Raw genomic sequence first — 20,486 nt, forward strand, 5'->3', positions numbered from 1 at the left:
AGAAGATGTGTGCTGAGAACTTGGAAGATGTGCAAGCGTACATCAACATTAAGAGGTACAAAATGCATAGGATCACATGCAGATTACTGATAATCCAATGTGCAAAGGTTATTGAGTGGATTATCACACACATATTTGACTCTCATCTTGTGCTTCGCAGTGAAAGTGGTGGTCAACTCGGCACCTATTATGGAGAATATATGCAGACATATTACAAGAGGCTTAGACCCACAAAATACGCAAACACTGTATTTTATACTAAATTGGTCGACCTTGACATAAGTTACATTATAAAATCATGGTGTCGAGAGATTTCTAAGTTTCACCATCGCCCATCAGTAGTCTATTCGACTAATATTCTTAGAGTTGTATATCAGTATCTGATAGCCATGTGTTGTTGGTTGCATACGAAGAAGAACATTGAGGTTTTCGAGGAAAAATGGATATATATACTCAATAGGGTGGTAAGCCACAAAAAATTCTTCAATTGCATAGATATATTGTCATTTTAATTGCATCGTCATGTGGGGTAGGAAAAAGCATCTTTAAGGTAAAACTAGGCACCAAAATTCTATATGTTTGTGTTTATTTTGGAGGGAATCTATGCACAATATCCATTCCCAACATTAAACTAGAATTGGATCCCTGAGGACAACGTTTCGGTGTACTTATACTATAAAGTGTTATCAGAATAAAGCTTCAGATGCAGATACAAAAAATTAGTTGAAGACTTCTTTACACTTTTCTTTCAAATGATATTAGAGATTGGTCCTCCTTGCATCATTGATCAGGTGAAGGATTCACTATGAGATATCGTGGATTGGTTTCTAGCTCTTGAGGGTAAATAGATCAGATGTTTTGGTTACTAGATATCCCCTCATCTCATGTGACGATATGCGACCAATAAGGTGGTCATGCAGGAAGTAGTAAATCAACTGGACAAGGGATTGTTAGGAGTTCTTCATAGGAGGAAGAAAGCCCCTTGGCCCACCTTTCCTTTGAGGATCAAGTTATATGAGTTAAGGAGCCACAAGGCGACAGTAGAAGAAATACAAGGGTTCGATCGCTTTCACTTCACAACTAAATACTTTCATGGATATGATCCCAAGAGAGCATGCACACAACTTTGTGAAAGAATCAGTTTCAATGCAAGGTATTCATCAATGTACATAATAGAAGATGAGAAAGTGAAGAATTGGTATAATTCAGTTAGAAAGAAACATCTGTCAATGGAGACCAGTTCACCCCAAGATCCACCAACTCAAGATATGCAGGTCCATGAGCTAGAACATATAACTCCTCAAGCAAGGAAAGTAGCTCCTAAGAAGAGGATCATGTATGATTCGACAAGCGAGAGTAGCATGAAATGGAAAGATAATCCTTTCAAAACAGAAGCTATTCAAGCAGAATAGGTGAGGAGAGAAGCAGAAGAAGAGGAGAAGAGGAAGCAAGATGAGTTGCTTCAAAAGAAACAAGAAGAATAATAGGAGATGAGAAGAATAGAATAAGAACAACAAAGGTGGTCCCATGAGGAAGAAGCAACACAAAGACTGGAATAAGAACAACTGGCTAAGGAGATAAAAGGGGAAGGGTTGGAGGAAAAGGATACCATCCAACCCATGGATGATAAACCATGTTCTCTAGAAGAACCCCCCCCAAAGGTGGTCATATTCCATTCAAAGAAATGTGAATCACACCTCCACCCACAGATAAAGTCCTGGATATTTTCAAAGTAATGTTTGATCAACTTAAGAAGACGATTGTGCAACAAAGGCATAGATACTTTCCAAATTATCCTTAGAATCAAGTCTCAGTTTATATAGAGAAGGTGATAACTTCCAACACCAGAAGGACGCTCATGGAAATCATGGTGGAAAATTTTCATTTTGATACAATGATAGAGGCTAACTCTTAATACTTGCTGAAATAGAATTCTAGATTGAGGAGAGAACTTGATGTGGTGAAGCAACAGGTGGAACATATTGTGGTGGAGAATCAACTATTTTATTCATAGAGTTTCAACACCACAGAATGGTATCCAACCATGCAAGAGGAACTGGGTCCAATGGAGGACACCATGGCATGACTATATGATGAAATGATACTTCTACACCAAATGGTGGATCCTCTCATTGGAATTTATAAGATATCAGAAGAAGTTGTAAAACTCCTAAAAGTAGAAAACAAAGCGATTGACCATCTTCAAGAGTAGGCTACCAAGTATCCACATGCTCCGCAACATTTGGAAAATAAAGATAGATTTTCGTAGAGATAGATAGAGTTCAGTTGAGACTCTACCATTAGAACCGCATGTGTCTTGGATAATAGTTGATTAGTACTATTGATGCCTGCAGTCGACTACATAATGGTTTTGAGTCTTTAACACAGAAACATAGGATGCACACAATAAGAACACTTGAAGTAATCAAAGGAAGATAGATCATCTTCCAAGAGCTCTGGCAATACATTGAATAGATCAAGTAAGAGATAAAACGTGAAGGCTTGGATATCACCAAAGAAATTATTCTACAATACACCATCACACCATTCAAAGTTGATATGAAACTTTCATGGCTATGGAATAATGTGTAGTCAAGCTCTAAGACCATATTTATGGAGGCACTAGAGGTGAAAATGTGTTACATATCAGAATTTTCAGTTCAGGTGAAAGGCATCTCAATTGAGTTCAAGTCATGGAATACTTACACTAAAAATGAGCTCCATGAGAAAGTCAATGCATTATCAATTTGATGAGCATTTGTACCATTATCAATTTTTTCGTATATAATGATCGTATCATATGTAATTTGTCTTATGTAATAAATGGTATGTAATGAAGTCCAAGGGACACATATGGAATGTGAATAGTCACATATGGAATGTAATAAGTCATGAATATAATATGAATAGTCATAGGAGTAAAAAGGTCATGAGGAAGCTCAAAGGACATTATTATTTTTTATAAATAGCTCCTTATAACTTAAAGAAAGGGCTTGGATTCTTGAAGTCTTGCCTTGGCTTCTCTTGTAGTCCATATGACATAGATCATTTATTGGAGAAGAAATTTATGGCTTCATGCTTCACTACTGGATAGTGTTCCATTCATGTAATAGTGTACTTGGAACCTTTCACTCTTAATTAGAACCTCTATGATTTGGAACTTCTTCATACATGTATCATGGATATAGTAGGACTATTCTTATTATGTTTATAGTATATGTAACTTTAATTACATACTAAGAAAATGAACTAATTCGTTGCTTAACTATGGTTGTTATTGAATAAGTGCTGCTATGATTTCATGATTGTTGCTTATTATGTGGACTGATATGCAGGTAATCAACAAGCCTTTCTCTTCCTTCTCAAGCCCATCAAGATTGTACTACTACTTTTCTAACTCAGGGTTCGTTTTCCTTTTACCAGTCGTGGATGTAAGATGAAGACAAGTTGATGTTAAGACCTAATATGTTGGAGGAAATGGAGGGAATGGTGAAAAAGGTATGAGCTAATTTGAAAGCCACTCAAGACCGAGAAAATAAAATTGTTGATCGTAAGTGAAGCTTCCAAGAATTCCAAGTGGGAGACCATGTGTATATTAGAGTTTGAGCAAAGAAGAGCACCTTGCAATGGACCAAGTTCGCTAAACTAGCACCCTGATTTTGCAGGCCCTTCCAAATTTTAGCTCGAATCAGACGAGTAACTTACCAGATGGACTTACCTAGCCATATTTGTGTGCACAATGTCTTTCATGTTTCTTTGCTTAAGAAATACATTTATGATCCTAAAAACATTATCAATTGGCAAGACATTCAGGTAAGATATTTATGAAAATTTCTCTTATTAAAGGTTTATTAAATAAGCTAAATGATAATTGGTATTGTTTTGTTGATATGTGTAGGTCAAACCGGAAGGTGAGTTCCTGGTCGAACCTTAGGGTATACTTGATCAGAGAGAAGTAACGTTGTGGAAACGAGTTATCACCCAGGTTAAAGTGCAATGGTAGCACTTTGGTTCAGACAAGGCCACCTGGGAGGACGAGCAAGTTATGAAGGAAACCTTTCTAGGATTGTTTTAGAACGAAAAACATCAAGACGATGTCACATATTAGGAGGGGAAGATGTGATATCCCCAGATCTTGTGAATATTTTATTTTACTGCAGATTAAACAGACTATTTAATTTTTATTTATAAAAGTTACTGTTTTGTAATAAAATAACAGTTATTGGTAAAAAAATATTTTACTTATGAATCAGTTGGAGAAACAGTTTCCTGTTCCAACTAATTTCTGAGAGGATTTATTGAAAGGATAAAGAGGATAAGGGTATCTAAGATCAGGAGTAGAAAATGGATGTGTTGAAGAGTCAGGCAACATTAAAACGACTATGTATGGTTAGGACCAAATAGCTCTGAGACTAGAAGTTCTCATAGAAAGAGTTCTTGAACCAAGAACAGCTCAGGGGAACACTGTTGGAATAATTGTCTCAAGGTTGGGAGGAAGAGCAAACTAGGAGCAAAAATCCTAGTGTAGAATAATCTGGAAGTAACTATCCAGATAAGTGGAAGAAATTTCTCTTTTTTACTAGATGATTTTTAGAGACTAATAGATAATTTTATATATATTATGTAGGTCTTATTCCTTGTATAGATATGATTTGCTTACCAAAATTAGTATGCAGATGTATAGGTACGTTTTACTTGCTAGATAATCAGTAATTAATTGTCTAGATAAATCCCAGAACTTTGATAAATCCCGGAACTTTTGCCAGACGAAGTTCTTATAAATAATTACAAAACATAGATAAATAAATCATTTCATAACAGAACTGTAAGCAACATATCAATATTTCCTTCCTTCTAGAAAAACTGAAACAAGAAATAAAGCACTAATAGTTATTAGCATGAAAAGAATAAATCATCTCAACAATTACCAACCTCAGCGATTGCAATAAACAGATGCATAGGTGTGTAATAAGAAAGAACGACAACATCAAAATAAGCCCTCCCACCATCTCGCATGATATATAATGTCAAAACAAAACCTAAAGGGGCAAGATAGGCACAAACTGCCAAACCCAAAAGATACATAACACTGGAAATTGAAATAACAATCTCATCTACCCTTACAACAAGAGATTTATTTTAGCAATGTAATAGACTTAATTCATTTCAGGATTAAACAAACGAAAAAGGCAAGTTACAACGAATTCATGAACCAGAAGGAAGTCAGATAAGAAGAACAAATATTTTCTCTATTCTCAGAATTAGCAACTCATGCAAACGTATAACCAAAATTAGGACTTAACATTAACAGTTTGAAGCTATACACAACGAAAATGCTAAACACTGACCAATCCATAAAAGCAGTACAGTGGAGGACGTTGCCTCTCATAGCATTAATGTAACAAAAGAATAAGAGGAGCTAAAAAAATGATATTTCTCATTAAAATAAGAACGATTCTAACCAGTTCTAGCCAGGAAGGAGGCTAGGGTTTGAAGGGTTCAAACCCTCATTAAAAAATCCCATCTAGATAAAACCTCTTTGAACAAATGGCTACAAACCTCAAGTAATACTACTCAGGTGGCCAGAGGTGACACCAAAAGAATAAATAATATAATGCTCAATAGAGATGGAATTTTTATTTTTCCTTACCCGTCATATAATTTTTGGATATTCTTTTCTGTCATGATATTTTTTTTTTTTTTTTTTTTTTTTTTTTTTTTTTTTTTTGAGTTTTCATGTTTCTAGTAAAAAAAAGTTTTTTTAAAATATTGTTTTCCAAAAATCATTTTCTTTGATTAAAAAAAAATTACCTTTCAATAACATATTTAGAAGAAAAAACAAAACAGTTATATTAAAAATTCTGATATATTTATGATAACTAAATAACTTCTGTAATTACCTTTGGAAGGATCCAAAGAGACCCAGTAAAATTCCCAGCGCGTTCTTCGTAAAATTTGGCTTTCTAAGAGTCCTTTCCCATGGGGTTCTCCACTTAATTCATTCAGACCAGGATTACTAAACCCTCTTCCTCTATACTCAGGAGCTACTTGTTGACACCTAATCCTCAGGATTGGATGAATTCATGTAAATAATTAAATTAGGAATGTGAACAGTCATCAGGAGATGAACTGAACAGTCACACCCTTTTGTATATAACAATAACATACCTGATGGAATAATACGAATCAGTTTTTCTGCGAAATGGAGTTACTCCTGGCTTGACATGGTATCAGATCCAGCTCCTTGTTTTAGCTCTTATGCTCTTGTAACTCCTGTGTCCTGTCCTGACGTGGTACAGTCTTGAGTTACCTACGCTCTCTGCCTCTGTCCATAACGCTCTCTGGCGCACTAGCGCTGCCTTTGCCGTGGTGGTCTGACATGGTTTCATGCAGTATGTTCACTGCCGGGCTCTCTGTCCCTCTGTCCACTCTCTAAACTTTGCGCATAGACCAGTCCGCCCAGTCTGCATTTTCTCTTCCCTCCTAACAGTCGAGGATCGAAACTTGTATGGTTGGAGAAACAATTTTATGGTATGTCGATTTGTCTGAGCGATTTTGGTGGTATTACATTGCATTGACAGTGTGTTATTGGTGCTATTTTTTTAGTTGAACTGAATGGATTACCGCTCCTATGAAATCGTGGTGCTCTTCGTGACTTTATGAACCACTGCACAGTGGAACCACGCACCATTTTTCTCTGCAGTCTTGTCCTCCGACCGCCTATGTCACAGGCTATACGATACCTTTCTCCTCACTTTTGGGCTTTGTGTCATGCCTCTAGAAAAATTTAATGAATGGTAGGCACCGCTATGTACTAAGTGTCATCGTAGATTTTCATATCGTTCCAAAAAGATGAGGCCGAGAATCGAACAACGGACAGAATGACGACAGTTCCACCAGCCACCATGGACAACAGCAACGCTGCTACGAGAGCATGGACGTGAAAGAGCGGTAAAACAATGACAGTAAGTTGGAGGGCGAAAGCTCATACATGGTTATGATGCGTTTTTTAATACACCACTGTGTGTTTTAATACACCGCTCCCACTCTCATTTTAGTACACTGTTGTGTTTTTAATACCTCAATTTTTAATACATGTGCTGGCCTAACTTGGTTCACCCATACCTCCATACGTGAAGCACATTTTTTTTCTCACTTTTGGCCGAGATTTTGTGCTTCTGTCCCGACAGTTAGGTCCGATTTGATTGCTAGTGCCATTCACGATGCTTTGCTGAGGTTGACCGCTGTAAATTACAGTTCAAAGAATGCGTTGACCTACATGGTCATGACCATGGTATTTATATATGAAGTTTATAGGAAATTTATATAAGATCTATATGGTGAAGTTTTATGAGATTTATATGGTGGAACTTATAAGAGGTTCATGTGAGGTGGATTTATATAGTGATGGATTTATATGGGTCACATTGTGGATTTGAAATCTTTTGAGAATTCCCTTTTGAGTACATTTTTACTGTATATTGGCAGAAGTATTTTTTTTCTATCAGCAAAAGTAAAGTTTATAATGCATGATATCAATTCCACTAAGGTTGAGCTGGATATCCCTCTTATTGCTTTTCTCAAGGCACTTTATCCTACTTACTCCAATTATCTTGAGTCTCTGGAAGAAAATGAAAATCTCAAAGATATAACCTTTGACTCTCTTGTGAAAAAGTTTGCTGAAAGAGAGAAAGCTTTTGGAAAGAAGACGGCCTCTGAATCTTCTGAAGAGACTGTGTGCCTTGCTCATAAAGAAAAGCATCCTGCTCAAGATTCTACAAGAGGAAGAGGTGGACGAAGAGGAAGAGGAATATATTTCAGAGGCAAGGGGGCAGACATTCTCAAGGAGAAAAGGCAGATCTAAACTGCATTCCCTACAAAAGAAATGGATCACATGATGCCTCTACATGCAAGCTACCATGGGACAAAATTGAGCAGAAAATAAATCAACAGAACGGTAAAACTGATGATACAGACAAAGGTAAAGCACCTGAATCCGCTCACTATGTTGAGGCACAATGTAACATTGGAGTAAATGAAGATTTGTTTAATTCTTCACTTACTTCTTGGAAAAATGATTGGTTGCTTGATTCAGGAGCAACCTATCACATGACTCATAGAAAAGATTTTTTGAAGATTTTACTGACAATGTTGATGGAGTAGTATACTTTTCAGATCAATCAAAAATCAAGACATAAGGGCTTGGCACAATCAGGCTTAAACTACTTGGTCTTCCAGACTTTCTTCTGGATCATGTTCTATATCTCCCAGAGCTCAAGAGAAACTTGCTGTCCTTGGTCCACATCCGCTAACGAGGTCACTCCATTCATATGTTTGATGGCAAGCTTGACGTAAGAAAAGCATCTGACCACTCACTTGTCATGAGGGGAATAGAAGAAGAAAGGCTTCTCAAACTGCAAGGAACCTCTGCTCATGCACAACATTTCTCATATACTTCTCATCATGAAGAAGGTACACTTCCATCAAGTTTATTATGGCATGCTAGATTTGGACATTTAAACTATGACAATATCCGCTTATTGAAGAAAAATGGTGTTGTTGGTTTGCCTACAATTCCTAGGAAACTTAAGCAATGTGATGCTTGCATTCTAGGAAAGCATAGCAAACAGTCTTTTCATGATTCACATTCAAGAGAACATAGGAAGCTTGAACTCATTCATTCAGATTTATGTGGTCCAATGCCTGTTCCTTCTGCAAATGGAAATAAATATATCATGACATTTATTGATGACTACACCATAATGTGTTGGGTTTATTTATTGAAGAACAAATCTGATGCTTTTCAAACATTCAAGAATTTTCATAAATGGATTGAAAATGATGCACAATCTCATATTGGGTCTATTCGCACTGATAATGGAAAAGAATACACATCAAATGAATTTGAAAACTATCTTCGCCAACATGGGATCAAACATCAAACAACTGTGCCTTATAATCCCCAACAGAATGGTGTAGCTAAAAGAATGAATAGAACAATCTTGAATATGGTACGATCCATGCTTTTCTTCAAAAATGTAAAGATAATGTTTTGGGCTGATGCTGTTCTATGTGCTGCATATATAAAGAATAGATGTCCATCTAATGCTATAAGAAACAAGACTTCTTATGAATTGTGGTATGGAGATGTTCCTTCGGTAAAACATCTCAGGGTCTTTGGTTCCACCTATTATGCTTTGATACCTAAGGTACATAGAAACAAACTTGGTGCTAGAAGTCGTAAGTGTATCTTCCTGGGGTATTCAAACACCTCCAAAGCATACCGACTCTATGATGAAGTAAATAAAAACTTTGTTGTATCTAGAGATGTAATTTTTCTTGAATCATCCAAAACTGAAAATGTTGTTGAGAGGCAACTTGATCACTTGGATAGATTCGCAAAACCAAAATCATTTCAAGAATTTGATAATCAGATTCCACATCTTGAAGGGGGGATTCCTATACTAGATCAACATGTGGAATCTTCTTATGAAGAACACTCTCCCCCGCATGAAAATCCAACAACAGATGATGCTTTAAGTGATGTAATTGATAGAATTGGGAGACTCAATCTTGATTCAATACCAACTCAATCAACAGAGCAGCCTGTACCATCTCAGAAAGGTCCCCCAAAGTGGCTGACGAAGACACTTGAAAGTGTTCATCTTGATGAAATTGGAAAAATAGGAACCAGAAATTCAAACCGAAAAAATGGAGGTGATGTAGATGACTCTAATTCACCTGTTGATATGGATGTTTCTTATGATTGTGAATTGAACTTGTCTACAGATTTTGAACCAACTTCCTTTAAAGAAGCTACTTCTCATGATGAATGGAAAGAAGTGATGCAAAAGGAGTATGATGCCCTCATAAAGAATGACACTTGGAAGCTAGTTGATCCTCCATTTGGAACCAAACCAATTAGCTGCAAATGGGTCTACAAGAACAAGTACAAAGCTGATGGCTCACTTGACAAGCACAAAGCTAGGCTTGTGGCAAAAGGTTTTGCACAGAAGGAAGGGATCGATAATGAGGAAACTTTTGCCCCCACAGCAAAATGGGCCACCATCCAAACACTCGTTGCACTAGCAGCTCATAACGGTTGGAAAGTCCATCAAATGGATGTAAAAACTTCCTCCTTGAATGGAGATCTAAAAGAGAATGTTTTTATGTCCCAGCCTGAAGTATTTGCTGTGAAAGGACATGAACATAAAGTATGCAAACTTGTGAAGTCCTTGTATGGCCTAAAACAAGCACCGCGAGCCTGGTATGAAAAACTAACTGAGCATCTTTTAAAACTCAATTTCAATCATTTTGATCTTGATGATGCAACTTTATTTGTCAAGAAAGTTGGCAAAACAGTTGTATATCTTGTGGTATATGTAGATGATCTTTTAATGATAGGGAACAATGAAAGCTACATTGCATCCATAAAGAAGGAATTGGGAAAAAGTTTTGAAATGACTGATTTGGGCTATGTTCATTACTATCTTGGCATTGAAGTAACCCAACATCCAAAGTCCATATTTCTTTCTCAAAAGAAATACATTGAAGATTTGTTGAACAGGTTTGGCATGACAGAGTGCAATCCTCTTACTACTCCAATGGAACAAAACTTGAAGCTCGCATCTATTGAAGGAAAGGAATTTGAGGATGCAACAAAGTATAGACAGCTTGTAGGAAGTCTCAACTACCTAACTACCACCAGACCATACATTTCATTTGCTGTTGGAATCCTCTCCAGGTTTATGGAAAAGCCTTGTGAGGGACATTGGTCTGTTGCAAAAAGAGTTCTAAAGTACTTGAAGGGAACTCAAGAATTTGGAATCAAGTACACACAGGTGGATGACTACAGTTTAATTGGATACTCTGATTCAGACTTCGATGGAGACAAAGAAACTGGGTTATCTACTTCAGGATATGTTATGAGTCTTGGATCAGGAGCTGTCTCCTGGAGATCGCGCAAAAAATTAGTTCCAGCAGATTCCACAACAGAAGCAGAATACGTGGCAGCAGCTGAAGCGACAAAAGAAATTGTGTGGCTCAGGAAAATTCTTGAAGATTTGCAGGTAAAACAAGTACAATAAACTCCACTCATGATTGACAACACCTCTGCAATAAAGTTGGCCAAGAACCCAAAGTTCCATGATCGAACAAAGCATATCAATACTAAATATCATTTGATCTGACATCATGTTGAGGCCAAAACAATCCATCTCTGTCATTGTTCCACAAATGAGAAAATTGCAGACATCTTCACTAAAGCGCTTGGAAGAGAAAAGCTTGAAAGATTCAGAATGATGCTTGGACTCACCAACATCCCTTGAGATTAAGGGGGGGAATGTTGACACCTAATCCTCAGGATTGGGTGAATTCATGTAAATAATTAAATTAGGAATGTGAACAGTCATCAGGAGATGAACTGAACAGTCACACCCTTTTGTATATAACAATAACATACCTAATGGAATAATACGAATCAATTTTCTGCCAAATGGAGTTACTCCTGGCCTGACAGTACTCCTACCAACTGGAACTTATCCTCTTTAACATACCAAACATTCTCGGCTCGTCTCCCTTGATACCTTTTGACACCTATTTTTCTCTGATCGGTGCTTGAGTCCAATAGGGCTATGTGAAAATGGCAAGGGATCTTACTCATATAATATCTGTTTTTCTCTGATCGGTGCTTGAGTCCAACTGGGCCATGGGAAAATGGCAAGGGCTCTTACTCATATAGTATCACTAATCGCTATTACCGGGCACCAAACATGATTCCATTTCTAAAAAAAGCAGCAACCTTATCCTTTCATTATTGGAATTTATGATTTTAATAACATTCAGAGATCAACCAAGTCTTTGGTCTACATCGTGCATTTTCTTTAAAAGTGCTATAATCCATGTCATATTCACTGAATCATTTGATTTCATTAATTAATACTACTCCAGAGTGGCCATGATTGAGTTGGGCTGGCTAGAAAATAAATTATTAGTAAATTGATATTCCATGTATGGAAGGTAAGGTATAAATCATGAATTTATTAATTATTTATTTTCAAATAAAATTGTAAAAGGGACTAAAGGTTTTTTTTCTTGAAATAAGTAACAATTATTATTTTTAAAGTTTAGTAAGACTACATTTTCATCATGTCTAACTTTTCACCAAAATCAATAAATAGTATAAGATTTGAATTCAAGATTTCTGATTCAGTAAAATTTTATTTCCAGAATTATTACTAATTAAATTATCAGAAATAAAAAAATAACACCTATTAATTTATTAAATATTTCCATTAACCAACTCTCAAAGGAAAATAGAATAAAATGGCCATAAACTGTTGGCTTGTTATGAAATAAGAGGGCGGGCTTGTGTTCATGTTAAATCCTTCCAACTATATAAATTGGAAAGTTCTTTGGTTTTTCTGAATGGTAATGGGTCTTACTAACGTTTTCCGAAACATGTAACCCGTTAATAATATGTAAACATGTAACAGAAAATAGAGGTAAAATATTCTATGATGAACAAAATACACTTCAAATTTAATAGCTGGTGGGCTATGTCCCAAGATCTTTAAAGTGTATAAATAAGTATATAGTATTGTAAATAATAGTTGCCAAAATTTCATACCCACTTTATTGTTTTCCTAATTCTCTTTTTTAGTCTTGAACGAAATTTTTGGAATGGAAAAAATCAAATCATACGTATTTCTTCAAATTATCTTTAGTGAAACTTTTTGAAAATAAATTCCGACAAAATTTTTTCCAATGTAATTTCCGTAATAAAATTGTATTTAACTCGTTCCATAATTCTCTTCTTCCGTCTTGAACGGCACACTGTGATGATGAAGTCAAACACGTTATCATAGTATTATCATTATTTAAATGAGACGCTGAATGCGCCGAAAGTTTCAACGTAAAATTTATCCGGACAGTTCATAGGCAATGAAAATTCGTTTTATTAGATTTTGGTGAGGAACGTAATAATATATTTTGCCATTTGTCACACTGTGCAATCATTTAATAAATATCAAAATAGACAATATAATAATATCGTACAACTTTTAATCCCACACGTAAAACACTTTTGAAGGACCACATATTCCAGCATACATGATAACAATTGGGAATCATTATCGGATAAAGGATATGAATTCCATATGTAATAATATCGTGTGGTTGTCTCTATATTTATATAATTTTAAATAAAAATGATAAAAAGATTCGGAAATAATAAATATATTACAATTAGAAAAAGAATGAAGTTGAAAATTATTTATATTATGAATTTATAAGTTCTATATAAATTTTTTATTTTTGTTATTTTTATGGAATTGTTTTCTCTCAGTTATTATCACTAACTAAATTAAGCTTTTCTATTTGGGGTTTGTTTATAAGTACGTTTTAAGTTCTAATTTGTTAAATTACAAATTATATTTTACAAAAAATATACTTTTATATTAAAGATAATCTAGATTTATCTTTAAAACATCTAAAACTTTAACACTTAGTCAATATTTTTCAATATTTATTCAAAATAGTGTAAGAATAGTGACATTTAACAAAATAAAGGGACCTTAATGTAAAAGTTCATGGGTGACACCCAATGTGGATGTCTTCTTATTAATATAAAAAATGTTACAAGAGTATAACAAGAAAGTTGTACCACTATCTATGACTCATTTTGCAAATGTAAAATACCTAACTACCTATTGCCACAATACTTGCACATTCTAACTCTTGAAGCATCCATGAACTATGTCCTCTAGGTCCTTTTCCACCACAGAAATATGCTCCCCTCTCTAACTATATTGTAGGATTTCATAGCCTAAAATTGATACACTCCCTCTCTATATAATAGGTTTCCATAGCCTAACATACATCCACCCCCTCACCATAATATCCTTTTAGAGGGGATCCTCTCCCATTATATCAGAATTCCAGAACTTAGACAAATAAGAGGGACCCTCTCCTTTAAAATGGTCTCATCCAATAGACACATAGGACAACACCTTTTTAACTACAAAATTTATTTTTAGCACCTAAACTTAACTTGATCGTAGATTTTGAGAATATTTCAGAATATGATAAATAGGAGCTAGGTTAATCATTTGACATCTTTTTCTTTCCAGATTCCAAAATATTCTCAAAATTTGCAATCCAAATAACAATGACCCTTTTTAGGTACTCACACATAAATCTCTTCATACTTTTCTTAGCAACATTTCCACTATTGTTCCTTCTATAGTTTCCATGGTTACATTGCTACATTTGTCCCATTTTTCTTTACCTTTAGAATTAATACTCCTTCATCATATAAATGGCCCTTCTTCTCACCATTCCTCTATTTCTACGTCTTTGAGAACCAAGTTTACGAAATTTTCCACTTTCATCCACACCCAAAGATTCAAAAGTTCCTAATACAATTTTCAGTAGTCTCTGAATTCTTGTATAGGATCCCCTTTTCATATCTACTTTTCCTTGATGAGATTATTGACTTTCCTAAATACTAGTGCATGCCTTCCAATTTGGTCTCGTAATCAAGATCCCATACCTTTAGTGGATTTACACGTGCTTCTCTTAGTTTTGGTAATGTCAACTATTTTAAGGTTATTAACTTTTTAAGCCTTTTAACCACCTCAGAAGATGGGAATCATTCTATGTATAGGGTTTTTAAATGTATGTAGGTTGGCTCCAAACTTATGGCTCACTGCACCTAAGTATATCCTTTCCCACCATCAATATCCTGGTAATCCAACTAATGGTTCTCCTTGGTCAAACACTGTAATCTCATCCTCTCTAGCCTTATCTATGTCTATTTGCATATCATTAATGACACACACTTACCCTCTTCAAATTCCAATGAATGTCATTAGACACCTATTTCTACCAAAGAATTACATTAAAAATATGAACCATTAATGTCTATAGATGATACTCAATTATAGAAAAGATAATCCCATAATGACTCAGTACATCATGACTTTTATATTCATTTTACAAACCCATTGCAAGTTGATATTGTAGACTAAGGAACATCTTTTGTAGTTATGATCTTTCTTTCTTGATTACATGCTAACTATTCAACAATCTTAGCCATGAAAATCCCTTGAAAGTTCTTATGAGTTGGATGTGGATGTTATTGTATTGAACTATAGGGTTTGCAACTTAACATATGACACACAAATTTAGATTGAAATATTTGGTTGATGTGTTACCCATCTGAAATGTTCCAGGTCATTGTGAGTTATGCTGCTTTCTACAAAATACCTCCTTGACTATAACCATTTCTTGCTAAACTTTAGCATCCTCCTTTTAATATTGATGTCCATTAAACTTCACTCTCAACCATACCTATACCTATACCTAAGAAGACCATGACAATACCATACCTAAAACTTCACCCTCAACCATACCTATACCTAAGAAGACCATGACAATACCATACCTAAAAGGACCATGACTATAGCGATTTCTTGCCATGCTTTGATATCATTATTCTAACATTAATATCCATTCAACTTCACTCTCGACCATACTTAATAAGACCATAACATGTGCATCCAATTCTTAATGATGATTTCCTGTAAGAAAACATCTAGCAAAATTCCTTTATTCCTTTATTCATCTCGACAATACATAACACCTAATCAGACCATGACTATAATCATTTCTCGCCATACTTTGATATCATCCTTTTAACATTAATGTCCCTTCAATTTCACTCTCAACCATACTTAATAAGACCCTAACATGTACATCCCTTCATTTCTTGATGATGATTTCCTATATGATGATTTCCTATATGAAAACATCTTTCCAAGTTCCTTTATTCCTTGGTCATGGCTTTTACATATACCACGAATTCCAACATGGGTCGTAATTATCATACCAAAAGACAGACCCTAACATGTGCATCCATTTCTGGATGATGATTTCGTATATGAAAACATCTTTCCAAGTCCCTTTATTCCTGGGTCATGGCTTTTACATATACCACGAGTTCCAACATCGGGATCGTAATTATCATACCAAAAGAGCTTTTCCTACTATATAAAATCATGTGTAAAGCAAGCTAGATTATGTCCACAATGAGGCCGTCTATGGTGCAATCGTTAACAGGCTTCCTTCTTAGAGTCAGGTGTCGAAGATCTGCTTGAATGCATGAAGAGGAAACATTGCAATTGCTTCGATGCTCTCTTCTTTGACTTGATCAAAATATTTGCAAATAAAAGTACTAATCATAACGAGGCACTTAGAATACTTTTTGGGATGCATTCCTCCTCGTGGAATACAGTATTGAGTTTTCACATTGATTTTGAAATTTTTCCTATGTTGTACTTTATGGCTCCTAAGATCTCCCTATCTCTGATCTTTGAATGATTTTAATAAAGCTTTTTGTCAGTGGGGCGTTGGGCAAAGTGGACGCTATATTCACTACGGTTTAAGATGAAGAAACAAAGATGTTCCGTCAGTGAAATCATAAATGGAACACTGATGGAGCATCTTTGTAGATAAAGGGAGGAGGCCTTAGATCTCTTTGAGAACATGATTAAAGAACATGATTACATATGTCGCCTTAGATCTCTTTGAGAACGTGATTAAAGATGTTTTCCATCTAGACATTGTGACTTTTAACATACTAATTTATGATCTTAACCAGCAGACTATTGAAACATTAATTCCAATTGTCAGAAACAAAAATATGATGTAACAAAGCTATTCAACATATTATTACACTAAGATCGTAGTTGTTCCAGAAGCGAATGCTACCAGCACTCAGCAGCGTCAATAAATTAGTTTTCTACTGTTTTCATTGCAGTAGCGAAGTTGCGGAAATTTGTGTCAGATGAACCACCTTCCTTAACTGCAGCAATCGCTCTCTCCCTCAATTTCATCACTCTTCTCTTCATCTCTGCAACTTCCTTGCCCGTCACTGCTCTCTCCACAGCCCTCTTAATCTCAGTCATGTCGATTATTAATGTTCCACTCTCAGTAGATGCAGTGTTTTCCTTGAGCAAAGACAAGCCAATTTTCCAGACATGGACTATATAACTTTGGTTCAGAAACTGATCTCCAAAATAAGGCCAGCATAACATAGGCACCCCCATGGAGATGCTCTCCAACGCTGAATTCCATCCACAATGTGTCAGAAAACAAGCAATGGAAGGATGAGAAAGTACCCTCAACTGCGGACACCACGACACCAAACACCCCCGCTGGCTCCATTGGATGCGCTCCACGGACCCTGGAGGGAAGGCGGCCTCGGTACCTTGTAGCAGATCAGGGCGCACAACCCAAAGAAACGGTCTCTGCGTGGCCTCCAACCCAAGTGCAAGTTGTTGGAACTGCGTCTCGCTTAACACACTCAAGCTGCCAAATGAGACGTAGATCACAGACTGACTGGACTGCATATCCAACCAATTCAAACATTCGCCTTCCTCTGCCCAAAATCCCGTAGTGATTTCTAATTTGAGTCCTGAGTTCGAATTGAGAAGGGCTGAAGGAATCAAAGGACCTATTGGACAGACTGAACCTCCCTTCTCGACCAGCTCACTGATGGCGGGGTCTTCAAGATGATGGAAGGAATTGCAGATGACCCAATCTATTTCCCGCACTCTCTCCATGTATCGATTTATGAAGTGGAAAATGAACTCTTGTTGGGAGTCATTGAAACCGGGAGCCCATGGGAGATGAGCAGAGCAGAGAGGCGGCATGGAGGGGAGGTATTTGATCATTTTAAAGTCCTTTGGAACGCCTGCAGAGGCCGCAATTAATAAATACAAATTTGGCAATCAATTCATACTATAATTACAAGATTCATGAAGCATACTAATTAACTGTAAGCGTACCGTTTGAGGGAATGATTTGGGATGAAACCAGGGATGGAATATTATAGAGCAGTGCATAGGTAGCAGCAAGAGATGTCCAGAGAGCTGCCTTTGGAATGTGGTGGTGTTGAGCAATCTCTAGTGCCTGTGACGCCATAACGTCTACAACCAAGCAGACACTTGAACCATTATCCTCCTCTTTGATTTGGTGAATGAGGTTGTCAAGAAACGGGACAATGACGTTTTCTGTGACATCACAGAGCTTGGCAATGTCAGTGCGAGTATCATTGGAAGGAAGGCCATCGGGGACGACCACATAGCGGATCATCGTGTGGTTACTCTTGTTAGCCCCTGCTATGCGAGAGTGGTTGTATTCTGTATTCACAAAAGTGATAAGGAATCCCTCGTTCACAAGCTTCAAGGCCACCTGCATCATGGGATTTATGTGGCCTTGCGCAGGAAAAGGAACCAGAACAGCATGGTGTCGCTTGCTGCAGCTGATATCCATTATTCCTTCCTTTCTCAATGCCACGATCTTGCCCTTGCCTCCAACACAACACTTTCTTTGCCCGGAATTTTTGCCAAGTTTGAAGAAGGGAAGCCGTAGTCGTCCAGGTTTCTAACTCTATGGTCAGAAAGAATAATAAAAATCATTTACCGGATTTGCGATACCATACTTTCTGTCTCTTCACAGATATCCTCAGCGAGTCGCGACGCACTCAAAACACGTCAGCAAATTTTGGTCAATATTATAATGAACGTGGCTGATGTGATTACGAAATTATTATACCCACTGACCGACTTCACTCACCTTTATAATAAATTATTATACAGTTCACGAGCTTCACTTTATTTTTAAAATTTAATTATGCTGCCCTTTGAAAACTCATTTCAAAGGAGAAGGGATGTGTCTCGGTATCTACCATTCCTGACCAGCGGTCGTTCAAACAAAAAAAATTGTGTCACGATCCCATCATAGACCTAAAAAAAAAAAAAAAATTATTATCTTTACCATATCCTTATTTAATCCCGCACACACACCGCCACGTCATCCTGACCAGCGGTCGTTCAAACAAAAAAAATTGTGTCACGATCCCATCATAGACCTAAAAAAAAAAAAAATTATTATCTTTACCATATCCTTATTTAATCCCCCACACACACCGCCACATCATCTTGCCTACTCGGCACTACATCATTCCACAATTTAAGTTTATTGAGATGTTACTTGTTTGATTATATGCATTGGATGTATTACTTGGCAACCGGATGTAATCTTTCCGGTTGAATGTGCAAGATGTATTACACACTAACCGGAGTCATATTCCGGCGTTTGGGTTGTTGAGCTGCATTAAATTTAAGGGTCAGTTATTTATTACTATACAGAACACTTGGCCTACTCCGTCTGCTTTTTCTGCTCGGCCATGTGATCGGGTAGGGCCCCGTACCCTCGTTCTCTGCGCTTTTGGTTCCCGCTCTATTTCGATGGTGCAGATCATCAGATCTGGATCCGAGGGTGGAGGCTTGCCGGAGGGTTTTGGGGTTTATGATAAGTCGTTCCGAGTCCTCATTCGACTCATTTGGTCCTTGCGCCGCTTCCAGGTTTTGGCTTGCCTCTCTGCGCACAGGGGATTCTCCCATTATCTCTTCCTCCGAGACTCTATCCGCTGTTCAGGAGCTAATCAACCATTCTCCGGGGTTTGCCTATGCAGGTGATGGCATTCACACGCAGATATTTTCATTGTTTACTATTATTATGAATACTCTCCTCCTTACAGGTCACACCGATGAATTTATGAATGTTAATGGTTTCATGTTCTTTTGTTTGTGTGAAGGAGGACGCTACAATCATGGAATTTTCTGATATGAAGAACAACAGGTCCTCAACAACCTGGCCTACCACGCCGCTCACCAGGTAGGCAACCATGCACGAATGATTTCTGGGTGAGGGTTTGGGGTTTTCGTGCTTGACAGTTGCTGCTACAGGGTTTATACATACCTGTTTTTTTGTGCTTGCTTTCAGATTCCAATAATTTGCAGGAGTACCCAAGACAGGGTCCTTGGGGTTTGTCTCAGAGGCTAACATGGTTGATTATACTCTCAGGCTTTGTTGCCTTCAACCTGCCCCGTTTGGGTTATGGTGAAATAGTCAGTTCTTTGTCGAAACGGGAGGTGCCCACGGCAGTCCCCAGTAGTTTAAGTTACTTCATTTTCCTTTCCTGTGTCTCATATATCATTTATCTATTTGTAATAATGTAAAGAACCGCAGTAGTGAATGACTACTAGCTTGGAACAGGGCCAAGGACTTATGAGACTTCTCTGGTTTTTTTCTCAGTGTATGATATTGTTTATTTCGGGTTCGCAACTCCTTGGAAATTGATACTTAGCTCTGTATATGTAAATTTGTTTTTGGGTTCTTCAGGAAAGTTTATTTAACAGGTTAATCTTTGCTCTTGAGAGCCTTGGCTCCAAAACTTTGTGAGTTCAACTTTTTGCAAATCATTTTGTATATAATATCATTACAATCACTTATATTCTCATAGCTCTATGTTGTTCCTACTTTATTAAACGTAGGCATTTCTGTTCTGTTTACGATTTAATGTTTCTCGAACTTCTATAGTTCCTTACTGCTTGAGATGTAATGGTTATGATATAATG

The 20,486-nt window shown here is 36.7% G+C and overlaps 1 protein-coding gene and 1 long non-coding RNA gene across 2 annotated transcripts; one reads left to right on the forward strand and one right to left on the reverse strand.

The window, feature by feature from the left end:
* Window positions 1-16,679: 16,679 nt before the first annotated feature.
* LOC149250152 (UDP-glycosyltransferase 83A1-like) lies at window positions 16,680-18,481 on the reverse strand. Its single transcript, XM_089458921.1, has 2 exons — window positions 17,850-18,481; window positions 16,680-17,755 (listed from the first exon to the last, which is right to left on the reverse strand). The coding sequence occupies exons 1-2, from the start codon at window positions 18,334-18,336 to the stop codon at window positions 16,794-16,796; spliced, it is 1,449 nt and encodes a 482-aa protein (XP_089315047.1). The 5' UTR covers window positions 18,337-18,481; the 3' UTR covers window positions 16,680-16,793.
* A 760-nt stretch (window positions 18,482-19,241) lies between these two features.
* On the forward strand, window positions 19,242-20,259 carry LOC149250153 (uncharacterized). Its single transcript, XR_016265928.1, has 3 exons — window positions 19,242-19,540; window positions 19,664-19,743; window positions 19,852-20,259. It is a non-coding gene; the product is annotated as an uncharacterized LOC149250153 (long non-coding RNA).
* Window positions 20,260-20,486: the final 227 nt, after the last annotated feature.

Source organism: Pinus tabuliformis, chromosome 7 (genome assembly GCF_031772625.1).
Source record: "Pinus tabuliformis cultivar Carrire ecotype Pingquan chromosome 7, CPIR1, whole genome shotgun sequence".
Taxonomy (NCBI): domain Eukaryota; kingdom Viridiplantae; phylum Streptophyta; class Pinopsida; order Pinales; family Pinaceae; genus Pinus; species Pinus tabuliformis.

Bases quoted from the DNA above. Each gene is read 5' to 3' on its own strand.
- LOC149250152 (XM_089458921.1), bottom strand. From the start codon at position 18,336: ATGGATATCAGCTGCAGCAAGCGACACCATGCTGTTCTGGTTCCTTTT. The intron at 17,756-17,849 runs GTACGCTTACAG...CGGCCTCTGCAG, and splicing joins CCAAATCATTCCCTCAAACG to GCGTTCCAAAGGACTTTAAA.